The 23,690-nt window shown below is 46.9% G+C and overlaps 1 protein-coding gene across 1 annotated transcript in view; it reads right to left on the bottom strand.

The window, feature by feature from the left end:
- The window catches only part of SNX29 (sorting nexin 29), a 1,289,390-nt gene that overhangs the window by 447,639 nt on the left and 818,061 nt on the right, over positions 1-23,690 (bottom strand). Inside the window, exon 12 of the mRNA XM_040358531.1 lies at positions 12,459-12,575. Coding sequence (XP_040214465.1) covers positions 12,459-12,575 — 117 coding nt within the window. The remainder of the gene's footprint in view (positions 1-12,458; positions 12,576-23,690) is intronic.

The raw sequence follows: 23,690 nt of genomic DNA on the forward strand, positions 1-23,690 counted from the left end.
ACACCTAAAGAGTGACATCACAAAAAACTGCGACGGGTGCATACGTCAGTGGTCCTCCGAAAAGGTCCCGTCTCTGATCCCCGGGGCGTTAGGCTCCTGACAGGGAAAAGAGTTACTGTGGTCCATACAGCCGAAGCCATATGGACCCATCTCGGTCCAAGCAGCCGAAGCCACAAGGACCCAACATCCTCGGAGGGACTGCCGAAACAGAACCCTCCTCGGTGAGGCTCCCCGAAGGGAGACCCCATGAGAGCCGGTGAACCTAACCAGAAGGCCGAGTCTACCAACTCCCAAGACTTTCAGAGACCGGCCCGAGGACCAGCACCCTACTCGCCACACATAAAGTGCAAGCACCAAAACAAAAAGAGTGACAAACAAAACAGAACACGGGGAAAAATAATAAAAGAAAGTGGGGAAAAGGAAGATGGGAGAGTGAGGAAAGTGACCAATGTGAAATAATTCTGCCTCCAGCTGTTGCAAAACTACAACTCCCTGCATGCAACTGGCTGCAATTACCCCCCCTCTCCCCCAATGTGAATGTACAGGGTACATTCACATGGGCTGTGGCTTACAGTGTGCTTCTAGCTGAAGCAAATTTGGCGCTGCAGCTCAAACCCTCAGCGGGAAACTACTGTGAACCCCATGCCTCCTCGTTATTACCGGACAGCCATTAACTGTCCAGGCATGCTGGGAGTTAAAGTATAATTGTTGTACAGCTGGTGACGGTGAGCTACAAGCTGCCCTGAAAAATATGACGCAGAAAATACTGGCAAATGAGCAGCAGATTCTTTTTTTTACGCGCCAAAATCAGCAGCTGGTACAACAAATGGCGAAAACCATAGATGAGGTGGCAGAGCTTCAGAAGTTCATGTCTTAATTTTTTTTTTTTGTTTTAATAAAAAATGTATATTTTTGCAAAGGTTTTAATTTCTTATTGAAATTGTTAGTTTTTTAAACACATCTAACTTCACATCTAACACATCAACATCAACAGTAACACATCTAGCTTAATAATAACCAAAAAAACATTTTATACTATTACTAGCTGAATACCCGGCGTTGCCCGGTCTTCCTATCTTAACCTTTTGGGGAGGAAAATCATAGTAATATAAATATACCCCATCTTTTATATAGGGTGTTGGTAAGGGTTAATTTAACTGTTATATATTTTTATTTGGCATATAGTAATATGTTATTGCAGGTATTATTGAAATATCTCTAGGCGTACAGAAGTTATGTGGGAACATACATTTCCCATTGATTTGCATGGGACTTTAAAGAAAAACCCAGACCCTCACAAATGGGGGTAGTTAAGGGATAAATTAACTATCAGTGGTATCAGTGAACAGCAGTGGTAATAGGAGTATATAGAGTGGGAAATAACTTTTTGCATAGGTGTCTTGACTGAGCAGCAGCAGCAATAGTAGTAGTAGTAGATACAGAGTCATATCACTTGGGCAGGAGGTGCCATGATGAACAGCAGTGGTAATAGGAGTATATAGAGTGGGAAATAACTGCTGACATAGGTGTCTTGACTGAGCAGCAGCAGTAGTAGTATTAGCAGTAGTAGTTGATACAGAGTCATATCACTTGGGCAGGAGGTGCCATGATGAACAGCAGTGGTAATAGAGTATATAGAGTGGGAAATAACTGCTGACATAGGTGTCTTGACTGAGCAGCAGCAGTAGTAGTATTAGCAGTAGTAGTTGATACAGAGTCATATAACTTGGGCAGGAGGTGCCATGATGAACAGCAGTGGTAATAGGAGTATATAGAGTGGGAAATAACTGCTGACATAGGTGTCTTGACTGATCCAGAGGAGTCATGGGAGAAAGTCATGTGGTCAGATGAGACCATAATATAACTTTTTGGTCATAATTTCACTAACCGTGTTCGGAGGAAGAATAATGATGAGTACCATGCCAAGAACGCCATCCCTACTGTGAAGCATGGGGGTGGTAGCATCATGCTTTGGGGGTGTTTTTCTGCACATGGGACAGGGTGACTGCACTGTATTAAGGAGAGGATGACCGGGGCCATGTATTGCGAGATTTTGGGCAACAACCTCCTTCCCTGAGTTAGAGCTTTGAAGATGGGTCGAGGCTGGTTCTTCCAACATGACAATGACCCAAAGCACACAGCCAGGATAACCAAGGGGTGCTCTGTAAGGAGCATATCAAGGTTCTGGCGTGGCCTAGCCAGTCTCCAGACCTAAACCCAATAGAGAATCTTTGGAGGGAGCTCAAACTCCGTGTTTCTCAGCGAGAGCCCAGAAACCTGACTGATGTAGAGAAGATCTGTGTGGAGGAGTGGCCAAAATCCCTCCTCCAGTGTGTGCAAAGCTGGTGTAAAACTACAAGAAAGGTTTGACCGCTGTAATTGCAAAGAAAGCCTACTGTACCAAATATTAACATTGATTTTCTCAGGTGTTAAAATAGTTATATTCAGCACTGTAAATACATCAGGTCCGGGGCTCCATCAGGAATGCATGACAAGGGACCCTTCAGCGCCCTGAACCGACGACGGGTGCCAGAAAGTCACCGCCGATCCAGGACTCATTCATCTTTATGAATGTGAGTCTGTCCAAGGAGTCTGTGGACAGATGGTCCTCTTGTCCGTGACCACCCCACCTGCCGCGCTGAATGTCCGCTCAGATAGTACGCTGGAGGGGGGCAAGACAATAACTCCAGCGCATACTGAGCGAGCTCGCGGCAGGTGTCCAATCTGGCAACCCAGTACTCCATGGGGTCATCGGTGCTCATACTGTCAGAAGCACCGACGACGCCATGTAGTCTGCCACCATGTGGGCCAGCCGCTGGTGGTGACTGCTGCTGCTGCTGGTGCTGGTACTGGGTCGCTCGGTTTGGAAGAACATCCTCATCTCATCCATTAGGTCCCCTGCTCGGCTGCTGCTGGGTGCAGCCACCTGCTGGGTGAGATGAGGGGGGACAACTGGAGGCCGGGGAGTTGCCTGCTCCAACCGGCTGACAATGCCTGCCTGCAGTTCCTCCATCCGGTGCTGCCTCCGGCTGGCTGGGATGAACTGCTCCAGTTTCCCCTTGCACCTGGGATCCAAAAGGGTGGCCATCCAGAAATCATCCCTCGCCTTGATGGTCTTAACCCGGGGGTCCCTCCTGAGGCATCTCAGCATGTGGGCAGCCATGGGGAAGAGCACAGCCCGCTGTGACTCCTCACTGCTGCCCAGGTCAATGAGGTCCGACTCTTCATCCCTGAGGCGCTGCTGGTCACGCTCAGAGATGCCCAACCCCCGGACTATCGGTGCCCCCAACACCAGCTCTCCCTCCTGACCAGGCCCTGACTCTGGGATGACACCAGCAACCACCTCCTCCTCATCATCATCATCATCCTCCTCCTCCTCCTCCTCGTCCTGGCCCTGGTCTCGGTGGAGCATTGCTGCCTCCTCCTGCTCCACCAAGGCACTCTCCCCAGCTTCGAGCAGGCGATCTAGTGTCCTCTCCAGCATGGACACTATTGGCAGCACGTTATTGAGGCCGACATGCTCACTGCTGACCATCTTGGTCGCCTGCTCGAAGGAGGACAACACTTGGCAGACCTGCTGTATCTGCCCCCACTCCGCACAGGCGATGAAAGGGAGTTGTGGTGAAGCCCTCTCAGTGCGTAGGTCCATCAGGTACTCCCTCACCGCCCTTCGCTGCTCCCACAACCTCTTCAGCATGTGGAGGGTGGAGTTCCACCGCGTCACACTGTCCACAATCAGCCTGTGAAGGGGCAGCCTGTAGTTCCGCTGCAACTCGGACAGGGACGCGGTAGCGGTTGGGGAGCGCCTGAAGTGGCTGGCAATCCTACGCGCCTTTGGCACAATGTCACTCAACCCGGGATAAGTGCGCAGGAACTTCTGCACCACCAGGTTGAGGACATGTGCCAGACAGGGCACGTGGGTCAGACTGCCAGCACTGAGGGCGGCGAGTAGGTTGCTGCCGTTATCGCAGACAACCATACCTGCCTGGAGCCTTCGGGGTGTCAGCCACTTCTGGACCTGAGCCTGAAGTGCTTTCAGCACTTCTTCTCCAGTGTGTCTCCGGTCCCCTAAACTAACAAGCTGGAGCACGGCCTGACAGCGCACGTGCCCCACACTTGAGTAGCTACGGGGGCGCTTGCTGGGAAACACAAAACACAGACACTAAACACACACTAAGCTAAGCTAGATGAAATAAATGTACACTAACAGTGTGTACACTTACTACACAGAAATCTAACTAACCTGAACAACACAAAACTTAGCTTTTAGAAAAGCTCTTTAAGAAAAACTAAGCAAAATGTGCACTGAAATCACTAGCAAATATCACTGAACAGCGAAGCTGCAAGATCAAACAGTAACACAAGATGAACAAAACAGCACAAAACTTAGCTTTGAAAAAAGCTCTTTTGGAAAGCTCAGCAAAATGTGCACTGAAATCACTAGCAAATATCACTGAACAGCGAAGCTGCAAGATCAAACAGTAACACAAGATGAACAAAACAGCACAAAACTTAGCTTTGAAAAAAGCTCTTGATAAACTGGAATATATGCACTGGAATCACTAAATAGCAATGCAGCACAATGCTGATGATGATAGACCAATCAATCAGGAACACAGACACAGGAACACAGAAACAGCCTCCACACTCTCTAGCCAGCTTCTGAATCTGCAATGAAATGGTGCTGGGAGTGACCTTATATAATGTCCGTGCAGGCAGGTTCCTATTGGTTGCAAAACCTATGACAACTGTGGTAGGAGAACTCTGATTGGCTCTGATGCAAAAGAAGGGCGGAGGAAATAATCGCGCAATATTCCTATTGCCGAATATTCGCATTGCGAATATTCGGCAATATAAAATGATCGCTTCAGCTACTCAGCCCAAGGTCTCTAATCATACCAGCAATGCTTTTAGACGTCTATGGAGATCACTAGGATGTAATCTGTTTTAAAAATGAAACTGTAAAAATCGCTCTGATGCGGAAGATAGGGGCGAAGAAAATAATCGCGCGACATTGCGATTGCCGAATAATCGCATTGCGATTTTTCGGCAAAATTCAATGAACGCTTCAGCTACTCAGCCCAGGGTCTCTAATCATACCAGCAATGCTTTTAGACGTCGATGGAGATATCTAGGATGTGATCTGTTCTAAAAATAAAATTGTAAAAAATCGAATATTCGGAATTGCGAATATTCACCGCGAAATTCGAAATATAGCGCGATTACTCGAATATCCTATATTCAAGTCGAATATTCGCAATGCGAATATTCGTGAGCAACACTAATGATGAGTCAGGTGGGGGATGAGTCAGGTGGGGGATAGTCAGGTGGGGGGGTAAGCCAGGTGGGGGGGATGAGCCAGGTGGAGAGATGAGTCAGGTGGATGGATGAGCCAGGTGGGGGGGGATGAGCAAAGCGGAGGATGAACCATGTAGATGGATGAGTCAGGTAGGGCCGTGGGGGGGGGGGGGAGTCAGGCGTGGGGATGAGCCAGGTGGATGAATGAGTCAGGTTGGGGATGAGCCAGATGGATGAGCCAGGTGGATGGATGAGCCAGGTGGGGGGGATGAGACAGTGGATGGATAAGTCAGGTGGGGGGGGTGAGCAAGGTGGGGGGGGTGAGCCAGGTGGGGGGGTGAGCCAGGTGGGGGGGGGTGAGGCGGAGGATGAGCCATGTAGATGGATGAGTCAGGTGGGGGAATAAGTCAGGCGTGGGGATGAGCCAGGTGGATGATGAGTCAGATGGATGGATGTGCCAGGTGGGGGGGTGAGCCAGGTGGATGAGTCAGGTGGATGGATGAGCCAGGTGGGGGGGATGAGCCAGGTGGATGAATGAGTCAGGTGGGGGATGAGTCAGATGGATGAGTAAGGTGGATGGATGAGCCAGGTGGGAGGGGGATGAGCCAGGTGGGAGGGGGATGAGCCAGGTGGGAGGGGGATGATGAGCCATGTAGATGGATGAGTCAGGTGGGGGGATGAGTCAGGAGTGGGGATGAGCCAGGTGGATGAATGAGTCAGGTGGGGGATGAGTCAGATGGATGGATGAGCCAGGTGGGGGGGATGAGCCAGGTGGGGGGGGGGTGAGTGAGGCGGAGGATGAGCCATGTAGATGGATGAGTCAAGTGGGGCCGTGGGGGGGATGAGTCAGGCGTGTGGATGAGCCAGGTGGATGAATGAGTCAGGTGGGGGGAGGTGAGCCAGGTGGGGAATGAGTCAGATGGATGAATAAGCCAGGTGGGGGGGATGAGCCAGGTGGGGGGGATGAGCCAGGTGGGGGGGGGTGAGCCAGGTGGGGGGGTGAGAGCCACGTGGGGGTGAGAGCGAGGGGGGGGGGGTGAGCCAGGTGGGGGGGGTGAGCCAGGTGGGGGATGAGCCAGGTGGGGGGATGAGCCAGGTGGGGGGGGTGAGCCAGGTGGGGGGGGGGAGCCAGGTGGGGGGGATGAGCCAGGGGGGGGGTGAGCCAGGTGGGGGGGGGTGAGCCAGGTGGGGGGGATGAGCCAGGGGGGGGGGGGGGGTTGAGCCAGGTGGGGGGGATGACCAGGTTGGGGGGATGAGCCAGGTGGGGGGGTGAGAGCCAGGTGGGGGGGTGAGCCAGGTGGGGGGATGAGCCAGGTGGGGGGGATGAGCCAGTTGGGGGGGATGAGCCAGGTGGGGGGGGATGAGCCAGGTGGGGGGGATGAGCCAGGTGGGGGGATGAGCCAGGTGGGGGGGGTGAGCCAGGTGGGGGGGATGAGCCAGGTGGGGGGGGAGAGCCAGGTGGGGGGGGGGTGAGCCAGGGGGGGGGGGTGAGCCAGGTGGGGGGGGTGAGCCAGGTGGGGGGGGATGAGCCAGGTGGGGGGGATGAGCCAGGTGGGGGGGGTGAGCCAGGTGGGGGGGATGAGCCAGGTGGGGGGGTGAGCCAGGTGGGGGGGTGAGCCAGGTGGGGGGGGTGAGCCAGGTGGGGGGGGGGTGAGCCAGGTGGGGGGGGGGGTGAGCCAGGTGGGGGGGGATGAGCCAGGTGGGGGGATGAGGCAGGGGGGGGGGGGGGGGGTGATCCAGGTGGGGGGGATGAGCCAGGTGGGGGGGATGAGCCAGGTGGGGGGGGGATGAGCCAGGTGGAGAGATAGTCAGGTGGAAAGGAGAGGGGGTGCAGCCAAGTGAAAGCAGATGGTCTGACTACACCATATTTATACATCAGTGACACCTGCACAAACAGCGACGCCTCCTCCGTCCCTGGAAACTCCTCCACCCCTGGAAACTCCTCCACCCTGCACCTACCTCCCGACCACCACACCGATCCCCGGGGCTGCTTCTCCCGATAACCCGCGCCAGGCACACTAACTGAAAGCCGGAGGAGAGAGGAGCGGCCACACCCCCTGTCACATGGTACACGGAGGAAGCGTAGTCTCTACGGGTCGCAGGAGCTGTGATGGGCTCGGGGCTGATCACAGGGGGGGTAGCGGGCGATGTGTGATCAGAGAGCGGAGGAGGGAGCAGACTGTCCCTGACGTGCTGTGCTGGGGGGGAGGCTGGCGGCGGCGCTGCTTGACATGTCAGATGCTTGTGGATTGTGTGCAAGCGCTGTGGCGGACAGTGCGGCAGAACAAAAACCAGCCGCCGGGCACCCTAGGTGGCAGTGCGCCCTAAGCGGTCGCTTAGTCCGCCTAGTGGTAGCGCCGGCCCTGAACCTGTGACTGAAAAGAATTGGTGCATGCAATTCTAAAACACTAACAATACATACACCCATACACCACATCTCCCGCAGGAGATAATACCTTTCAAATCACGAACACAGAAACTTTAGGAGGCCTGTTGATTACATTGGAAGCAAGCAGATCCTTAAGCTTCTGTGTTTTTTTTTTTTTCAAAATGACATTGGTAAGACTGGCCCCAACACCTTGTCAATCTAACAAACATACCAATTTCTGTTTAACAGTCTATTAACTATCGATGCTGATTAAAGAAAGTAGTTACAAATAACCATTCATTATTGTTTTCAAGATGCCTTTGTCTACCTTTTGGAATTAAAAGAAAATAACGTTCAATATTAGAAATAGTGGGCCAGATTCACAAAAGGGATACGACGGCGTATCTGCTGATACGCCGTCGTATCCCTGTTTCTATCTATGCGGCTGATTCATAGAATCAGTTACGCATAGATATCCCTAAGATCCGACCGACAGGTGTAATTGTTTTACACTGTCGGATCTTAGAATGCAGTACCGCGGCCGCCGCTGGGGGGATTTTGCGTCGTAAACCAGCGTCGGGTATGCAAATTAGCAGTTACGGCGATCCACAAATTTTTTTCCCGTCGTTACGTCGCCGCAAGTGTTAGTTTGCCGTCGCAAAGATAGGGCACCTTTTACAAAGTGTAAACTTAGTACACCATGTAAAAGTATACCCATCTTTCCCGCGACGCTTTCGATTTTTTTTACATTTTTTTATTTTTCCCGGCGCAAGTCTTTTTTACCCGTCGCGATTCACAAAACGTTGGCGCGTCGTAACTTCGCGCAAAGCACGTAGGGAAATTTGCGACGGGAGCATGCGCAGTACGTCCGGCGCGGGAGTGCGCCTAATTTAAATGGGACTCGCCCCAATTGATTGGGCCCGCCTTGCGCCGGACGGATTTAGGATACACCGCCGCAAATTTCCAGGTAAGTGCTTTGTGGATCGGGCACTTGGCCAGAAAATTTGCAGCGGTTTAACCCAAGTCGGTTACGTTACGCTGCGCCGCCTGGCTGTGAATCTGGCCCAGTATTCTTTCCTGTTCCATTTCTTGATATCCTTTTTGTAAAATGCTTCAAAATAGTATTCTTGGTTAAATAGTTCTCCTTATACTCTAGAATGGTCCCCTTCGAATAGCCCTCAACAGGAGGTTAGAAAATGACCAAATTCCCAAAAAATGGATTATATTTTAAGTTTAGGTCCAATAAATTCATTTTTGTATAGTGAGGTCTTATATACCCTATACAGAATGCCTGTTGTTACATTACACCCGATCTACTCTTTTTCCATACATACTGCTCACTGTCTTATTATGTGCAAAATAAATGCCTACAGATACAGTAGGTGTTTGTGATATTGTGTTTTTAGCACGACAGCGTCGCGCTGATACTCGGCGACATGGTGCCGAGATCTCGCCGACATCTCGCACTCGCTGGAATAGTGACAGCACATCCCAGCAAGCGCGTCATAGAAGCGACGGGAGATCCGACTTGGATTCCCGCCAATTCTACACATGTGCGGCGTTTGTTATGAATCCTGAGGGGGAAGTCCCTGCCGGATTTTAAATAAAAATCCGGCATGGGTCCCCCCCCTCAGGAGCATACCGGGCCCTTAGGTCTGTTATGGGTTGTAAGGAGAGCCCCCCTACGCCGAAAAAAACGGCGTAGGGGGTCCCCCTACAATCCATACCAGACCCGTATCCAAAGCACGCTACCCCGGCCGGCCAGGAAGGGAGGGGGGACGAGCGAGCGCCCCCCCCCCCTCCTGAGCCGTACCAGGCTGCATGCCCTCAACATGGGGGGGTTGGGTGCTCTGGGGCAGGGGGGCGCACTGCGGCCCCCCCACCTCAGAGCACCCTGTCCCCATGTTGATGAGGACAGGGCCCCTTCCCGACAACCCTGGCCGTTGGTTGTCGGGGTATGCGGGCGGGAGGCTTTTCGGAATCTGGGAGCCCCCCTTTAATAAGGGGGCCCCCAGATACCGGCCCCCCACCCTAAGTGAATGAGTATGGGGTACATCGTACCCCTACCCATTCACCTGCAAGAAAAGTGGTAAAAACACAAATAAACCACACAGGGTATTAAAATATTTTATTAGTCTGCTCCGGAGGCCGCCCCCTGTCTTTTTTATTAGCTCTTTTACCTGGGGGAGCTTCTTCTTTGACGTCTTCGGGTGGGTGGGGGCCGCCGTCTGGTTCTCTTCCACCGCCGGGGGGGGGGTGGCTTTTAAAAAAGCCCTCACCCCCCGGCGGGTTTCCTCCAGCGTCTTCGGCGGGGCTCTTCTTCTTCCGCTATCCCGACGGGTCTTCTCCGCTATCCGGGGGGTCTCCTTCTATGTTCGCCGCTCTCCGCTGTTGACTCGTCGCACGGTTCTTCGTCTCGCAGTCCGGTCCCTTCTTCCGTGCTGTACGTCTTCTTCCGTGCTGTGAGTTCTTCTTCCGCGCTGTGACGTCATGTTCTTCACTTCTCTCCTTCTCCCGATGTTGACACGCCGGTCCTTCTCGCTGAAATGACGGATGCGCGCCTTGCATCGGACCTATATAGGCCTCACAGTCCCATCATGCTCTGTACCTACCCATGTGATACCTACTAGGTAGGTACAGAGCATGATGGGACTGTGAGGCCTATATAGGTCCGATGCAAGGCGCGCATCCGTCATTTCAGCGAGAAGGACCGGCGTGTCAACATCGGGAGAAGGAGAGAAGTGAAGAACATGACGTCACAGCGCGGAAGAAGAACTCACAACACGGAAGAAGACGTACAGCACGGAAGAAGGGACCGGACTGCGAGACGAAGAACCGGGGTGCGACGAGTCAACAGCGGAGAGCGGCGAACATAGAAGGAGACCCCCCGGATAGCGGAGAAGACCCGTCGGGATAGCGGAAGAAGAAGAGCCCCGCCGAAGACGCCGGAGGAAACCCGCCGGGGGGGTGGGGGCTTTTTTAAAAGCCACCCCCCCCCCCCGGCGGTGGAAGAGAACCAGACGGCGGCCCCCACCCACCCGAAGACGTCAAAGAAGAAGCTCCCCCTGGTAAAAGAGCTAATAAAGAAGACAGGGGGCGGCCTCCGGAGCAGACTAATAAAATATTTTAATACCCTGTGTGATTTATTTGTGTTTTTACCACTTTTCTTGCAGGTGAATGGGTAGGGGTACGATGTACCCCATACTCATTCACTTAGGGTGGGGGGCCGGTATCTGGGGGCCCCCTTATTAAAGGGGGCTCCCAGATTCCGATAAGCCTCCCGCCCGCATACCCCGACAACCAACGGCCAGGGTTGTCGGGAAGGGGCCCTGTCCTCATCAACATGGGGACAGGGTGCTCTGAGGTGGGGGGGCCGCAGTGCGCCCCCCTGCCCCAGAGCACCCAACCCCCCCATGTTGAGGGCATGCAGCCTGGTACGGCTCAGGAGGGGGGGGGCGCTCGCTCGTCCCCACTCCCTTCTTGGCTGGCCGGGTAGCGTGCTTTGGATACGGGTCTGGTATGGATTGTAGGGGGACCCCCTACGCCGTTTTTTTTCGGCGTAGGGGGGCTCTCCTTACAACCCATAACAGACCTAAGGGCCCGGTATGCTCCTGAGGGGGGGACCCATGCCGGATTTTTATTTAAAATCCGGCGGGGACTTCCCCCTCAGGATTCATAACAAACGCCGCACACGTGTAGAATTGGCGGGAATCCAAGTCGGATCTCCCGTCGCTTCTATGATGGCTCTGTCTCCATCGCGGCAAGCCAGCTCGGCGCTGGCTCCCGCGATGGGGCTCGTAGGTGCTCAATCTCGCCGAGAAAGAGAGCGAGATTGACACAAAATCGGGTTCACCTACTGTACTGCAGTTCATGAAAACTTTAACAGGGTGGAGTAAACTCGACTTTTGATTTGTGTGAATTTGCTCAGTAGATTTCTTTCTTTTTTTTTGTAAGCATCAGCTATTCACTTCAGTAGCTAGTCTTTCTATTGGGACTTAACGGGGCAGATCCACAGAGCGAGTACGCCGATGTATCTACTGATACGCAGGCGTACTTTCAAATTTCCCGCGTTGCATCGTTGTTTTGAATCCTCAAAACAAAATACGATGGCTTCTGGGTTAGATCCGACAGGTGTACGTCTTCGTACGCCTTTGGATCTAAGATGCAATACTTTGGCGTCCGCTGGGTGGTGTTCACGTCGTTTTCCGCGTCGGGTATGCAAATTAGCTATTTCCGACGATCCACGAACGTACGAGTGGCCGGCGCATTTTTTTACGGCGTCTGTAGTCGGCTTTTTCCGGTGTATAGTTAAAGCTGCTATTTCGTCACGTATAGTTAGACGTGCCATGTTAAGTATGGCCGGCGTTCCCACGTTTAATTTAAAAAAAATTTTTTTTCGCAAGTCGTCCGTGAATCGGAATGTACGCAAGTCACGTCTATGTTAAAAAAAATGATGTCCTTGCGAAGTCATTTAGCGCAATGCACGGCGGGACGGCGCATGCGCAGTTCATTCGGAGCGGGGACGCGCTTCATTTAAATGAAACACGCCCCCTAATCGCCGATTTGAATTCCGCGCCGTTACGCCGCTTGAGATACACTATGCCGCCGTAACTTACGGCGCAAATTCTTTGGGGATTCAAACCGGCCTAATGTAAGTTACAGCGGCGTAGCGTATCTCACATACGCTGCGCCAATCTATTTGTATGTGAATCTACCCCAACATCACTATGTTTACACATGCATCAGTGCTACAAAAAATAAATAAATGTGTATATATATACATATATATTACCGGTCCTCTTAGATCGATGAGTTCCTGTCTCATTTGCAGCACTAGTGCTTCTTTTGTAAGGAGTGTAAGGTGAAGCCTTTCATTAAATTCTATCAACTCCCCATGCATTTGTGCCACCTGTACATAAAAAAAAGTATACTTTTTTGAGAAACATGTACGCAAGATGAAAAGTTATAGAATTTTTAAAGCTTTTAAACATTGATATATGTATTATTCATATAATTTTTTTAGTTTAAAGTAAGTTCATAAAATGGCAGGACGGGTTTACACCACAAAAACACACTAAAGATCTGTTCTGGATGAGTTTCTGCATGTGCATGTTTGATACGTTTCCGGATGCATTCCAGATGTTTTTTTTTTTTTTCTTCACTATACTGGGGTCCAGTGCATTTTTCATGCATTTCGGTGTGTTTTCTATGTGTTTTACTGCATTCCAAGGTGGTCCAGTGCAGGAAAAATGCAGCATGTTCTACTTTTCTTTCTGGAATGGACTGGTTGGAACTATGATATTGGAAACCATATAACCTGCTTTCCATGTATTTTTGATGCAGAAAAAAACACACTGGACTGCATGTGATGTGAAATTGCCCTAAAATAAGTAAATATGTGCACAGCTAAGCATTACACCAACTGGTAGAATGGAAATTATACCAGATAAATGTGCATGTTAAGTATGGTTGTGTGCTTTTCAATGAGCTTTAAATTGAGAACAGCTTTTTTTACATTTCAGAAAAAATATCTATTAATTCATCTTTAAAGATTGCTTTTTAGTAAAATAAGTTTCCTACCGTTCTAGATATAGTTAATAAGAAGGTATGCAGAATTTGCTATACTGGCAAATTGAGAATCTCCTTAATAGAGGTGGTGTGTTGAGTGTAAATTTGTGTACTTATCATTTATCATGTAATATTCAGAATTACCACAGACAGATTTGCCAGTTAGATACAGCATTGCTTTGAAACAATATGCACTTTCATGGTCATCAATAAATATAAGCTTGGGGGCGTGGTCTGCCAGCGCCGGAGATGGCTGCCTAGAGTGTGTGCTCGTCAACCTAAGGGGGAAAAAGAAGCGACACAGGCCCAAACTGCAGCTTAATCAGGTGCCATCCTCCATCCTCACAGCCCAGACAACCCAGGGAACCATGTCGCAGAAGAGGATGACTGAACTACAGCCGCAAAAGCTGACGGCTTTCTTCATAAAGCCGCAGTATAAAGTCAGTCAGAGCCAAAATGGCGCCGGCGCGGTGGTCACTCCGGCAGCATACACGGATCTCCCGGATGAGAATCCAGAGGACATCACTTCTCAAAGCCCTCCGCTATCCCCCACGGCCAGAACGGAAGACAATCCCATCACGGGCAGCCCGGCGAAAGCCCAAATGCGGCTTTGCGTGAATGCGTGAAAGCCCATTGCAGGAGCCTCCAGCGCTACCCGAGACCCAGGCCTTCAGTCAACTGAAATCTAACCAGGCCCTGCAGTCCTCTATGGTGTCCTTCACCACTACAGGACTACCTGTGCTAGACACAACCCTGAAAGAAATGCTACTGTCACTACAGGGATCACTGATGACAGACCTGTCCTCCTTGTTCACCAAATTGAATACTGATATGCATATTATTGACAATAGGGTGTCGCACCTGGAAAACAGTATGGAGGAATGCACCTCAACTGTGAATGATTTTATTGATTCCTTTCACGATGTGAAAAATTAGCAATCCTGGATGAGGAGTAAGCTAGCAGATTTGGAAGATCCAGGAGAAACAACGTAAAGCTGAGAGGAATCACTGAATCCATTATGCCAATTGACCTCCCCAGATATGCTAAGGAGTTAATGCATGCAATTCTCCCTGATGCGTCACCTAGAGACTTGATTGTTGATCGCATACACAGGATCGCCAAGCCCTCACACCTTGCTGCCTCAGTTCCCAGAGATGTCCTAATGAGGGTTCATTTTTTTCATATAAAGGAACGGCTCCTCATGACTGCCAGGAATAACCCAGCGCTCCCTGGGCCGTATGAGGGACTTTCATTGTTCCCTGACCTATCTAAGTACACCTTGCAACTGAGGAGGCAACTTAGCCCAATCACCAAAGGGTTACACAACCACAAGATTCAATTTAAATGGCGTTATCCAGCGTCTTTGCTCATCACCAGGAATGGTGCATCGCACGTGGTTCACACCCTAGACAAGGGGCTTCAACTGCTTCATTCTTGGGGGATTATTCCTGACCCGCCACAACCTTCTGACACGCCATTGGCTCAGCGGGGCCCTCGCCCGTCACGGCACAACCAGGAAAAGAGGAACACCTGAACCAGGGGTCAAGTCCTGGGGAAAAAAGTGTGGGAACTCCCACCCAAGATCCACTCCCCCACCAAAAAAAAAAAAATATACGCTCATATGCATAATTACTAAACCACATTTTTTTTTTCGATCCACTGTACCTTAGTAATCCTTTATGTTACTGGCCGCTTCCTGTATATGGATTCATCGGGTAGTGTGCGGGTATTCCGTCACTTCCTCGATGCCGCAATGTCTCCTGGGAGCAAGTTCTTTCTAAATCCTGCGATAACTTGCTGCAGACCTCCGCAATGTCTCCTGGGAACAATGACAAAAGCTCCCAGGAGACATTGCGGCATCGAGGAAGTGACGGAATACCCACACACTACCTGATGAATCCATATACAGGAAGCGGCCAGTAACAAAGGACTACTAAGGTTCGTAGGAGAAAAAACACCCAGATTTTTTTGGGGGGAAAAACACTGCGCTAAACTATATACAGTGATTTAGAGAAAAAGCTGCCAGTACAAAAAAATTGTGGATACAAAATTAAGAATGTGTTATAATCAGTGGTGGCCCGTCCATAGGGGGCGCCCAGGCACCGCCCCCCCCCCCCTCCTGTAGTCATAAAAAAAAAGAAAAGAAAAGCGGGCCCTTTAAGACTTTAAAAATGTCGTTCTGCAGCGCCGCCCCCTCTGGCTCTCGCAAATAACATACATTCATGCATTGCATTGCATGAATGTATTTTATTGTGGCCAGCTGCCGCTGGTCTATTTAGGTGACCGGACATAGGGAGCCGGCTACCTGAATAACGGCAGCTGGTTGGCTGTGCGGAAGTGCCTTTCAGAGCCAGCGGCTCTGATAGGCTTTCCGAGTACAGCCCTACGGCTCCCGGATGTCTTATCCTCGGAACGTACGGGGGCTGCGTCCCTTGCATAAGACTGACGGCCGTCTCAGCCAATCAGGTTCACTGATTCTGGTTATCGGTAACCTGATTGGCTGAAGCGTCATCGAGGGCGGGAGAGGACATCGAGGGACGTGGAAGCAGAAAGGTAAGTACTCAGAGACGCTCGGGAACAGGGTAACTTTTGAAATTAAACCTGGGTATATCTGTTCATCGTGCATTTTGGATATCACATTGGTAGCAAATTATTATTATTGATAAAAATGTACTACAGCGCTACTAAATAATCAAACATATGACACCAAAAAAACAACCAAATAATAATCGCTGCATATAAAATAGGTGAACTAACCAAACAATAATATGAAATAAATAATAATGCGCAGAAAATTAACTCTAGTGGCGTGAGAACCTTTTGCAACAGTGCAACAATAGTGCAATATAACAGTGTAATGCTGATTCCCAGTAGCTTTTCACTGGCAGGTAACAAGATCTTCCCCGCTGACACAGCTCATGCAAAACAAGCAGAAAGAACCTGATTGCGCAATACAATAGCCACCATTAGCGGATATAACACAAGGTTCTAATGTGGGCACACTCACGAATCCCTGGACAAAAATAGGCAACAACAAGCCGCTCAGGATGGATGTTCTCCTCATTCAGACGTGTAGTCTGTCATTCCCGTTCTTAGCTCCTCCCCCACGCGTTACGTCACTAGACACGTGACTTAGTCATGGAGTCATGTGTAACTGCAGGTCAGAGCTCAGCTGACATTATTTATAGCCAAGTGAGATGACCAAACTAACGGGGAATGCAGCACAAGGAGTTTGAACATCTTACATCATTGCTGGCTATCTGGAAAGGGTTGTAATGGCAATTACATAAAACCACATTTAACAATAATTTTTAATAAAACCAATAACTTTAAAAACAATCAATTTCAACATGTCATTAAAACGAGTACTATAGGGGATATGCAAATGCATAGCAGCCCCCAGTGGCCAAGAATGTATATAACATGACCGGCCACTATCACCCTCACCACAAACTTCATTGGTTGTATATGACACAACCAGCCACTACTACTCTCACCAAAAACTTAATTTTTGTATCAAATGGCCTAATCATGGCCATAATAGTAGCAACCATTTACAATATTAAAAATAAAAAGTTTTAAAACAATTACAATTATTGATATACAAATATAACCATAATTTAAAAAAAAAAAAATATATATATATATATATATATATATATATATATATATATATATATATATATATATATATATATATATATATGTAAATATATGATACCCATATCTAAAAGATTAAATTTAATTATTCAATCAAATTATGTTGGAGTAAAAAAACATAATTTAAATTTAATAATCTGAGATGAAACAGTTTAGGTCAAACTCAATGTTCAAACCATTCAGCGATAAGGATCTAATTTCGTATATCCATCTCGATAAATTTTTACTCAATTCCCACACCTTGTGACTACCCCTCCAATGAGGTGTGTATTTAGCAATAGCCCAAAACTTTAAATCTTTGGGATTCTTTTGATGACATAACGCGAAATGTCGCGATACATTATGTTTCGGGAATCCCTTTTCAAGGTTTTGTACATGTTCCCTTAGATGCTTCCACATCGGTCTCTTTGTGCGTCCAATATATTGGAGGGAACATGAACACTGAAGAGCATACACTACTCCTTCAGTTCTACAGGTAATTAGGTCTTTAATTTCATATTCCTTATGTGTGACATTGGAAACAAACTTTGAGCATTTTTGACCCCCAAAATGTGTTCTCCTACATGCTAAGCATCGCCTACACGGGAAAAAAACCTTTTCCCTGATAAAAGGTTAACATATTAGATTTAGTTGGCGGATCAGGTATGTTCTTTGCTACCAGGTCCCTTAGGGCGTCAGACTCACGGGCACTGATGGCTCTATTACTACCAGCTTATTCAGAAAAGACACGGCGGGTAATACCCTCTTACGTGCAGATTCCTCACATCCCCAGCATACCATTAAAGGAATTCCTTTTGGCCAATTCCTTAGGCTTAAACGACTGTGCAGCAATGCGGATGACTTTATCTGGGAATCTTCTGACATGGCGTCTAGATTCAAGGACAGGGGCTATCCCGCCAAGATCATCAACAGGGCACTTCTTAGAGTAGACTCCATCCCCAGATCCTCCTTGCTTGATAACAAACGGTCCAATAAAGCACTATCCTTTAATGATGCCATCCCAATTTTCTCTACGCCCTATAGTCCGGAATTTAACAGTATTAGACATATCATCAACAAATACCTCCCGGTTCTGTATAATGACACTACTTATCAATCCATTTTGACACAAGGTGTCAAAACAGTCAGCAGGAGAGCCCCATCTTTAGGGGGCATCTTATCCCCGAGCCTGTTCCAAAGTAAACCAAACTGCGACAATTGGCTAACATTTAAAGGTACTTTTAGATGTGGTATTGGGGGCTGCAGGTATTGTAAATACATCACAACCGGACCATCTGTACACTCTAACTCAATGAATAAAAATCATGACATTAAGCAGTTTATTAACTGCAATACTGCACATGTAGTTTATGTCATTAGCTGCGATCTGTGTCATGTTCAATATGTGGGTCGTACGATCAGGAGGTTGAAAGACAGACTCAGAGACCATCTTTATGACATAAATCAAGATCATAACACAAATGTAGCAAGACACTGGAACTCAGTCCACCACAAAGATACTTCCAGTCTACATATACAAGGCATGGAGAAAGTCACCTGTCCAGTGAGAGGGGGTGACAAATTCCGATTGCTTTGTAGACGAGAAGTATTTTGGATTTTTCTTTTAGGTACCAGAATGCCTAATGGGTTAAACTTTCAATGGGATGTTTCCTATTACTATGATTAGTGTACCATATCCACTATATTTTATATTACAAACACATTGGTTACATGTGTCAGGAAACTTTCCTTTATAGCTCTTATTTAGAGCTCTCTTTAATCCTTCTTCTAGCCATTTTGATGCTTCCATTTGACATAATATGCTTGAAAGTTTTACAATGTATCAGTGTTAGGTGTCTTCCAGAAATTCCCAATACTTTCTGCTTACTTTTTTACCTTAATCTCTCCTCTGCTTTTATCATCTTTGTTTTCATCATGCCCTTGACAAAAGTTTACACTTGCCATATGTAAACACATAATTGGCCATTTTTATACATTACCACTCAAGAGGCCCTGCTTCACAGCGTCCACGCATTACGCGCTTACATACTTACGTCTAGTTGGTTATTATCATGTTCTAATTTGTGCACATATTTGCAACACAAGAAATTATAAGATTAATTAGCCAACAACTAAAAGAGAAGTAATTAATGTGTTATAAATAATATTAGAGACGCATGTCTCATTTTTTCTAAACCTTCTCAAATAAATACATTAATTGCTAATCATAATCACAGTCTAATATGACTATGCGTGTATCGTGGACTCTGTCTTGCATTTTTCTGTTTTTATATTGATTTTTTGCATGTGTGTGTGTGCAGTGAAACTTCATTCTTTTACATACTTGCATACCTGCACATACATATATACAACAATTTTTACTTAAGACATACCTTGTCAGAGGTAATGTCAGGGACCAACCGGGCTTAGAAGCTTTGCTACACCTTACACTATATAGGCACACACATTTTGTCCATTATATCTCTCCACATAGTCTTTCACGCATTACCAGGTCGGCGAGTTACATTGGGTGTCACCCATGCATCCCTATCCGTTTCCTGTAATATAGTGAGAGTATTTGGGCTTATATGTATATATATTTTTTATTCTATACTCGGATCAATCTCATTGGACATTGCCTTTAGATTTATTTTACTGCAACTTTGCATCCGATATGTTTTATCGGTTTGCTAAGCTCTTTTTCAGTATCGATCCACACTTTCCTCCCATTTTATCTCATGGCGATCATGGCTTCATATAGTTTCCGATATGAAAGCCAATACACGCCGAGATGTGGATGGAATTACAACGTATTGTTCAATTATGTTTTTGATCACGAGCTTACCTAACTTGTGTACATCCATATGTGCAATGGCTTATTTTTATGCGTCACCGCCTTTATGGCGGTATGTTATGGCTCTGCAAATATTTGGCCCGTGTCTTGTGTTCCGTTGACATTTACCTCTTTTTCTCTTAAAATCACATATGACAGTATCTGTGTAAATGATCAATACCCGGATACAGACATCTCCAGTATCAAATGTCCTTTCCCCCTCCTTTCTCTAATATAATCACCTTTTAGAGTTAGTAATTAATCCTTACCTGTATGTTATATGCATATATTCTTTTACAGCCCTCAAAATTTCCACTCACCTACTAGCATTTGGCGAGTGGATTTAAGCTGGGGGCGAGTGATGACAGGGCTGCACGACCAATCTCCCTCCAATCTGTGCCTACACTTAGAGTCCCGATGAGAATAGCGGCCGTAGAGGAAAGGTGCATGCTCGGGAAAAGTAGTCTGGTGAGCCGCGCACAGGCAGAGCAGTAAACAGGAGCTCTCCTTACAATTCTCATTAAGCCATGGGACCTAACAGTATGACCTGTCTAAGCCTGCCCCCCTCCCCCGGGCCCTGACCAATGTAGCTGGAGAGCAGAAAGTAATGAGTGAGGAGGAGGATTGCAAAAATTACCACTCTGGTGCAGCGCTCACTGAAAGTTGCCCTGACATGAGAGCGGCAGTCTTCTAGTTTGTGCAGTTTTCTTCTCCTTGTGCTCTATGTAAGTTTAGCCTGAGCAATGTGAACAGACTGGTCTCAATGTGTGCTGTGCGCTGTCAGTGTGCGCTGTGCTATGGTGTCAATGGCTGTGCAGTTGTGTGGATCTCAGTGCTGGATTATACTCCCTCCCGCTGTGCTGCAGCTCCTCTCCTCTCTGCCAGCCTGAATAAAAGGAGGAAGTGAGGCCCTGTCCCTCTGGTCTGCCCCCAGTGCCCTGTCCCATTTTATTAAAGTTGTTGTTGGTAATATTTAATTTTGTAACTTGATTCTGCATAAAACATTGTCATTCCATGAGATAATCTACGAGGGCGTGTTTACGGGTGCAATTAGGCGTAGGGCAGTGTATGAATTAGGTGGGGCAACTGGTGGCGAGTAACTCTTGAGGCCTGGCTAGTAGCTCAGGACTTGAAATTTTGAGCCCTGTTCTTATATTCATTTATTCACACATATTCCATCAGCATTTTTTTTTTTTTTCACAAACTTCACCCTTAATATGGAATATTACTTTATCGGGTTTGCATTATGAGACATTTATAGTTCACTATACACAAAAGAGAATAATTTATTTCTCTGGAATTCATATTTCTGTATATTTTATACTGGTTTTCATTCATATGTTTTCCATTTGTCCTTCTACAACTCTATATTACGGTATTTTACCGTTTTCACGTTCTTTTATTGATTATTTGATTTTCGTTATCAGCATATACAAGAAACGTCTACTGCATTTTCACCATTTTTTGCAAAGTGTCTTTGTTTATTGGGCCACTCTGCATTCACATATATTAACATATTTTCTCTTTCTCTTTGTTCTTGGACAAATAATTGCCAACATAGTGATCTACAATACACCTCCCCGATCATGATTCATGACCGGGATGGGGCTTTCCTGCACATGCTTACCACTTTAGACATTGACATCTATGTCCATGTATACATGTAGATGTATTTTTAATACACACTCCCTGGCATGTGTCACTAACCTAGCATTTTTAGAGATGGAACCTTTGCACTTTTACTATTATATTTATAATGAATCTTATTTTTCATTTTCACTCATACACATTATTTTATTCTCACTTTCATCACATGTTAAATATGTATATATAACTTTTCTTATTTTTACACCTTTTTCACATTCATTGCTTTGTATAAGCATTTGATAGTATTTGATTGTATCATGTTTCCTTATATTTTTACTTACTTATTTATGTACATTGAGTTCACGTATATATTTATATTGATTATGGTTGTACTGTGGCACTTTTGGTCTTTGTTCACATGTTTTTTGGTATGCACAGGTAGGCTGTGACTTGATATTGGCTTTAGGTGTGTCCTGTTACCATGGGCCACTCCCAGCCAATTACTCAATCAGGTCACATGTCCTCCTTTGATTCCTATATGAATCAAACAGTTTTATTGCATGTTAGCCATGAATAAGCACTGATTTTGTGCGAAACGTCGGCTCCCCTGTTCCTGTTGTTTTGATCTGGTGATGTATTTGCTGCTCATTTAATAAAAGACAACCTGTACGGTTTTTGGAGTGCGCCCATCCATCCTTCATCTATCTTTTTTGTTTGCCTAGTGCACCGCCAGCACCCTTGGAATCCTGTAACAGTGTGTGACCGTATAGTAGACCCACCTGGAGCGGTGACTTTCTTTCTTCAGGTCCCTTAGGGTGGGTGCACGTCTGTAGACAATTCTTGGCATACTCGGTAATATGCCTTGGAGCTGTTTATCTGCCTGTAATATAGGCCAGTGCCTCTTAAAGATGGTCTCCAATTGCTTATGTTGAACATTAAAATTAAGAATAATGGGTATTTGATCATCTAGACCCTTACTTTTTTGAGAGATTCTCTCGGCATCTCTAGTACATTTTGTATTTGTGTTTGGATGAACTTACTGTTATAGCCTTTATTCACAAACTTAGTGCCAATCATATTGGCCTGCTCAAGGAATATTTGTGGATCGGTACAAGTCCTACGAATTCTCACCATTTGCCCTTTGGGGATGTTAATTAACCAAGGGTCAAAATGGCAGCTATCAACCGGTATATAGCTATTTCTCTCCACTGGTTTAAAGAAGGTTCTGGTTGTTAATTGTCGTGCTTCCAGTGTAATTTCCAAATCCAGGAACTGAATCATTTTATCACTGATGGTATATGTGAGTTTGATATTTCTCTGGTTCTCATTCAATTTGTCAAAAAACTGGATCAGTGATTGTTCATCACCCCTCCAGATCAAGATACAGTCATCAATGAATCTTCTGTAAATAATTAATTGATCAGGTGTGTCAGAATATATAGCTGTTTCCTCCCATTCTGACATAAAAACATTAGCCACACTTGGGGCATACTTGGCCCCCATGCCTATACCGTTCAACTGCCTATAATATTCCTGGTTGTGCCAGAAGTAATTGTGTTGAAGTCCAAAGGCCAGACATCTTAGTACAAACCGATTTTGTTTGGGTACGAGCAAACCAAATTTTTTCAGAGCCCATTTGGAGGCTTGAATAGCTTCCACATGGTTAATGTTCGTATACAATGAGGCTACATCGGCTGTGGCTAACAAATAGCCCCCCGATGTGTCAATCCTCACCGTATCCAATATCTGAATTAGATGCTTAGTATCCCTCAGATATGCCCGTGTTTGCGGGACTAGTGGCTGAATGAATTTATCCACATATTGCCCCAATCTGGAATTAATGGACTGAATTCCATTAATTATCGGTCTTCCAGGCGGTCTAAGGTGGTCATTGTGGATTTTTGGGACTGTGTAAATTATAGGAACCCTACAGTTATCTGGTACCAGGTATTTCTCTCCCCTTTTATGTAACACTCCTTTGTTCCTTCCTTTTTTGGACCAGCTCAATCAATTCTTCCTTGTAATCACCAGTGGGATTTTTTCTAAGTTTGATATAAGTTTTCGTGTCCTTCAGTTGATTCTCTAATTCCTCATAATAGTAATTATTGGATAATACCACTATGGCGCCGCCTTTGTCAGCAGGTCTGATGATGACTTTTTTATTTTCTTCAAGTTCTTTAATTCCTTTGTGAATAGCTTTAGCATCCGGAATTTTCTTAATTTTCAATTTGTCCCTTAGGACCATTTTGTTGAAAACCTCCACATGTTCATTATTATTACCTGTGGATTGAAAAGTGATTTGTTCCTTAGTTTACTATGTTGTACTCTCCCCAGTAGGTTAATTTGATACTCTTCCTTCTTCACTGGTTGGTTCCACATATATTTTTTAATGTTCA

This window comes from Rana temporaria, chromosome 6 (genome assembly GCF_905171775.1).
Source record: "Rana temporaria chromosome 6, aRanTem1.1, whole genome shotgun sequence".
Taxonomy (NCBI): domain Eukaryota; kingdom Metazoa; phylum Chordata; class Amphibia; order Anura; family Ranidae; genus Rana; species Rana temporaria.